The sequence below is a fragment of the Onychomys torridus genome, chromosome 12 (assembly GCF_903995425.1).
Source record: "Onychomys torridus chromosome 12, mOncTor1.1, whole genome shotgun sequence".
In the NCBI taxonomy this organism is placed as follows: Eukaryota; Metazoa; Chordata; class Mammalia; order Rodentia; family Cricetidae; genus Onychomys; species Onychomys torridus.
Window position 1 is genome coordinate 1753440 of NC_050454.1, and position 5401 is coordinate 1758840.

At 54.2% G+C, this 5401-nt stretch overlaps 1 protein-coding gene across 1 annotated transcript; it reads left to right on the plus strand.

Moving 5' to 3' along the window:
- The first annotated feature begins 515 nt into the window (after nt 1-515).
- LOC118594227 lies at nt 516-2102 on the plus strand. Its single transcript, XM_036204058.1, has 3 exons — nt 516-1052; nt 1092-1799; nt 2040-2102. The coding sequence occupies exons 1-3, from the start codon at nt 516-518 to the stop codon at nt 2100-2102; spliced, it is 1308 nt and encodes a 435-aa protein (XP_036059951.1).
- Nucleotides 2103-5401: the final 3299 nt, after the last annotated feature.

Consider the following 5401-nt stretch of genomic DNA (forward strand, 5'->3'; position numbering starts at 1 on the left):
CCTCTTGCTGTTTGCATCTGATCCGTGGTTTCAGCGTGTTCCTTGGGTTTGGGGTCTCTCCTGAGGGAAGATCTCCTGTGGGGGTCTTTCATTGGAGGTCCCACCGAGATAGAGACCCCACCCCAGGACCACCGACCCACCGTCAGGAGGTAAGCCGGCCGGCCTCACTATATGTCGTTTGATTGTTGTTTGTTGGTTCGCGCGCATCTGATAATCTGTCTCTGGCGGTGGAGGCCAGAAGGAGCTGACTGGCTCGGACTTCGCCCACCGTAACCCTGGAAGACGTTCCACGGGTGTCTGAAGTCCCCTTTGGGGCACGGTTTTTCGGGGCCACTCATGAATCCGAGGGATACGTGGTGTTGGTCGGAGACGAGGGATCCGGACCCTCACAGCACTCTCCGTCTGAGTTTCTGCTCTCGGTTTGGAGCCGGAGCCGCACAGCGCGTGTCAGTCTTATTTGCGTTTGTCTGTCGTTCGTTATTTTCTGTTTGACCGCTCTCCTCCTAGAACCAGCCATGGGACAGACTGTCACCACCCCCTTGAGCCTCACGCTTGGCCACTGGTCAGACGTGAAAGCACGAGCCAACAACGAGGGACTCGTGGTCAAGAAGAATAAATGGATCACCCTTTGTGAGGCTGACTGGGTCATGATGAATGTAGGATGGCCTCGCGAGGGAAACTTTAACCTCAGTCTTATTTCACAGGTGGAGGGAAAAGTCTTCGCTCCGGGCCCCCATGGCCACCCGGACCAGGTTCCATACATCGCCATATGGAAACTCCTAGCGACCGACTCCCCCCCATGGGTTAAGCCGTTTCTCTCCCCTCCAGCGCCCCAGGCCTCCCCCCCCACAGCACCGCCGCCCCCTCTCGCCCCTCCTACCTCCTCTCTTTACCCTATTCTCCCACGAAAGGATCCCCCTACGACCCCTGTCCTTCCTGCAGACCCCAATTCACCCCTTATTGACCTTTTGACAGAGGACCCACCGCCGTATCCGGGGAATCGGGCGCCGGAGAGACCGGCGGCGGTCCCCGTGCCGGTGGTGCCGGCGGTGGTCCCGAAATATCCTCTACAGGGACAGCGGGAGGAGGAGAGCCCGGCGCCCTCTCCAATTGCCGGTCGCCTATGGGGAAAGCGCAATGAACCAGCCAAAGTATCCAGGGCCTTCCCCCTCAGGGAGGGACCCAATCACCAGCTTCAGTACTGGCCATTTTCGGCCTCTGATCTTTACAATTGGAAACAGCATAATCCCCCTTTCTCTAAGGACCCTGTTGCCTTGACTAACTTGATTGAGTCCATTTTAGTGACCCACCAGCCTACGTGGGATGACTGTCAGCAGTTGCTGCAAACCCTCCTGACAGTGGAGGAGAAGCAGCGAGTCTTCTTAGAAGCTCGGAAGCAGGTTCCTGGAGACGATGGAAGACCCACCCAACTGCCTAATGTTATTGATGCAGCCTTTCCCCTCACCCGCCCGAACTGGGACTTCATGACCCCAGAAGGTAGGGAGCACCTACGTCTCTTTCGCCAGTTGCTCTTAGCGGGTCTCCGGGGGGCTGCTAGGCGCCCCACCAATTTGGCTCAGGTTAGAAATATGGTCCAGGGAAAGGATGAGACGCCGGCAGCATTCCTGGAAAGACTTAAAGAGGCCTATAGGATGTATACCCCATATGATCCGGAAGATCCAGGACAGGCGCCGAGCGTCAGCTTGTCTTTCATCTATCCGTCAAGTCCAGATATAAGGGCCAAGTTACAGAGACTAGAGGGATTGAATTCGTTCAGTTTGTCAGATTTATTGAAGGAGGCAGAAAAAGCTTTTAATAAAAGAGAAACTCCCGAAGAGCGGGAGGAGAGAATGTGGCAGAGACAGGAAGAGAGAGATAAGAAATGTCATAGGGAAATAAGTAAAGTCCTGGCTGCTGTAGTGTCTCAGGGACAGGTCAGAGAGGGAGTTAGGAAGGGAGATCAAAGTAGGACATCCCTTGACAAAGACCAATGCGCCTACTGCAAAGCGAGAGGACATTGGGCTCATGACTGCCCAAAGAAACCCCGAGGGCCTGGAAAAACTAAGACAAGAGCCACGGACCTCCTCAATCTGGAAGATTAGGGAGGTTAAGGCCAGGAGCCCCCCCCCCCCGAGCCTAGGATAACTCTCAAGATCGGGGGGGCAGCCAGTGACCTTCCTAGTGGACACCGGAGCTCAACATTCAGTCCTGACCCATACCGGAGGCTCTCTCAGTGACCGCACAGCTTTGGTCCAGGGGGCCACGGGTAGCAGGAGATATCGATGGACCACCGAAAGAAAGGTTCAGCTGGCATCTGGACAGGTAACCCACTCTTTTCTGCATATACCTGATTGCCCTCACCCATTATTGGGCCGAGACCTGTTGACTAAGCTCAAGGCTCAGATCTATTTTGATGACAAGGGGTCGACCTTTACGGGGCCCAAAGGGACCCCCCTACAAGTCCTAGCCCTAAGACTGGAAGAGGAATACCGCCTCTTTGAATCCGAGTCCTCTAAGGAGCCATCAGAAGGGATACAGGGCTGGTTGAGAGAATTTCCCTCAGCATGGGCAGAGACTGGCGGCTTGGGGCTGGCTCGCGACCAACCCCCTCTTGTTATTCAATTAAAAGCCTCCGCCACTCATGTTTCAATCAAACAGTATCCCATGTCCCGGGAAGCCCACGAGGGTATTAAACCACACATCCGGAGGCTCCTGGACCAGGGGGTACTTGTGCCCTGTCGATCCCCTTGGAATACCTCCCTCCTGCCGGTATAAAAACCCTGGACAGGGGATTACAGACCGGTTCAAGACCTGAGGGAGGTTAATAAATGGGTTAAAGATATACACCCCACGGTGCCAAACCCCTATAGCCTCCTCAGCACTCTCCCACCAACCCATATTTGGTACACAGTACTGGACTTAAAGGATGCCTTCTTCTGTTTGAGATTGCATCCCCAGAGCCAGCTGCTATTCGCTTTTGAATGGAGAGACCCAGAAATGGGACTTTCAGGACAGTTGACCTGGACTCGGCTCCCCCAGGGGTTTAAGAACAGCCCGACCCTCTTTGATGAGGCCCTACATTCAGACTTGGCCGAGTTCCGGGTCGAGCACCCGGCCTTAATCTTGCTCCAATATGTGGATGACCTCCTCCTAGCAGCCAGAACCCAAGCGGAATGTTTGAGAGGCACTCGGGCCCTTTTGACTAAACTGGGACAGAAGGGCTATCAGGCTTTGGCCAAGAAGGCCCAGATTTGCCAAAGCAAAGTCATTTACCTGGGTTACACCCTGGAGGGAGGACAGAGATGGCTCACGGAAGCAAGGAAAGAGGCCATAATCTCCATACCCCCTCCAAGGAACCCCCGCCAGGTGCGGGAGTTCTTAGGTACAGCCGGCTACTGCCGCCTCTGGATCCCAGGTTTTGCTGAGATGGCTGCCCCTCTGTATCCTCTCACCAAGCCCGGGGTCATGTTCCACTGGGGAGAGGAGCAACAGCAGGCTTTTCAACGGATTAAGAAAACTTTACTTGAGTCACCAGCTCTTGGCCTACCAGATCTGACTAAACCCTTTGAACTATTTGTGGACGAGAACTCAGGCTTTGCAAAAGGAGTGCTGGTACAGAGACTGGGGCCATGGAAGAGACCTGTAGCTTATCTATCCAAGAAATTGGACCCGGTGGCTACAGGTTGGCCCCCTTGTCTGCGCATGGTAGCCGCCATCGCTGTCTTGCTCAAGGACGCAGGGAAACTGACTTTGGGACAGCCATTAACTGTGTTATCCTACCATGTGGTGGAAGCTCTGGTCCGGCAGCCTCCAGATAAATTCCAGGATGACCCACTACCAGGCTCTGTTGTTAGACACAGACCGAGTGGTGTTCGGACCAGTTGTCTCCCTCAATCCCGCTACCCTGCTGCCCTTGCCAGACCCATCCGAGGAGCACAATTGCCTCCAGATTCTGGCGGAGGCCCATGGTACCCACTCCGACCTAACAGATCAACCGCTGTCGAACCCAGATTTCATCTGGTTCACGGATGGGAGCAGCTTTCTCCAAGAAGGAGAACGGAGGGCCAGAGCAGCAGTCACTACCGCATCAGAGGTAATTTGGGCTTCGCCGCTGCCGCCCGGAACATCGGCCCAAAGGGCAGAGCTGGTCGCGCTGACCCAGGCCCTCTGGATGGTGGAAGGTAAGAGACTCACGGTCTATACCGATAGCAGATATGCCTTCACCACTGCCCATGTACATGGAGAAATCTACAGGAGGAGAGGCCTCCTGACCTCAGAGGGCAAGGAAATTAAAAACAAAAAGGAAATTTTAGACCTCTTAAGGGCTTTATTCCTCCCACATCAGCTCAGCATTATACACTGTCCCGGGCACCAAAAGGATGACTCTGTAATAGCGCGGGGAAATCGGCTGGCCGATCTGATGCCCGGACAGTGGCCTTACAACCCCCCAGGGGCGACCAGCTGCTGGTCTTGCAGGACGACCAACAGCCAAGCAGGGACCCCATGCCCTACAGCCTGGAGGACCAGGAACTAGCAAAGAAAATGGGGGCGGAATGGAGCCCCGAACGACAAGCTTACATCATAGATGACAAATTAGTTATGCCAACTTCCCACACTAAATACATGCTCAAGTTCCTCCACACGCTAACCCACTTAAGCAAAAACAAGATGAAGGCCCTTCTGGCTGATGAGGCTTCGAACACTGTATTATTGAATCAGGAACAGGTCCTCCAACAGGTAACTTCCAGCTGCCCTGCTTGTGCCCAAGTCAACCCAGGAAAAACCCATCTGAACAGAGGAAGCTGCCTGCGAGGCCACCGCCCCGGAGTCCATTGGGAACTTGACTTCACTGAGGTAAAACCCGGGCTATATGGATACAGATACCTTCTGGTTTTTGTAGACACTTTTTCAGGATGGACAGAGGCCTTCCCTACCAAGAAAGAGACTGCTACCGTGGTAACCAAGAAACTCCTGGATGACATCTTTCCCAGGTATGGAATGCCCCAGATACTGGGGTCAGACAATGGGCCCGCCTTCATCTCCCAGGTAAGTCAGAAGGTGGCCAGGCTATTGGGGATCAATTGGAAACTCCATTGTGCATACCGCCCCCAGAGCTCAGGACAGGTAGAACGCATGAATAGAACCATTAAGGAGACTTTAACCAAATTAACGCTCGCAACTGGCACTAGAGATTGGGTACTCCTACTCCCACTAGCCCTTTACCGAGCCCGGAATACTCCTGGGCCTCACGGCCTAACCCCATTTGAGATTTTATATGGGACTCCCCCACCAATAATAAACTTCCTTCACCCTGATATCTCCTCTTTTGCCACTAGCCCTACCCTGGAGGTGCACCTTCAAGCCCTCCAACTGGTACAAAAGACGGTGTGGAAACCCCTGG

What these genes read in the sequence shown, in the direction of transcription:
- LOC118594227 (XM_036204058.1), top strand. Translation starts at nt 516, where the DNA reads ATGGGACAGACTGTCACCACCCCCTTGAGCCTCACGCTTGGCCACTGG. An exon ending in TGCCGGTGGTGCCGGCGGTG is followed by an intron (nt 1,053 to 1,091) that starts GTCCCGAAATAT and finishes CGGGAGGAGGAG; the next exon opens with AGCCCGGCGCCCTCTCCAAT. An exon ending in TGTCAGATTTATTGAAGGAG is followed by an intron (nt 1,800 to 2,039) that starts GCAGAAAAAGCT and finishes GACTGCCCAAAG; the next exon opens with AAACCCCGAGGGCCTGGAAA.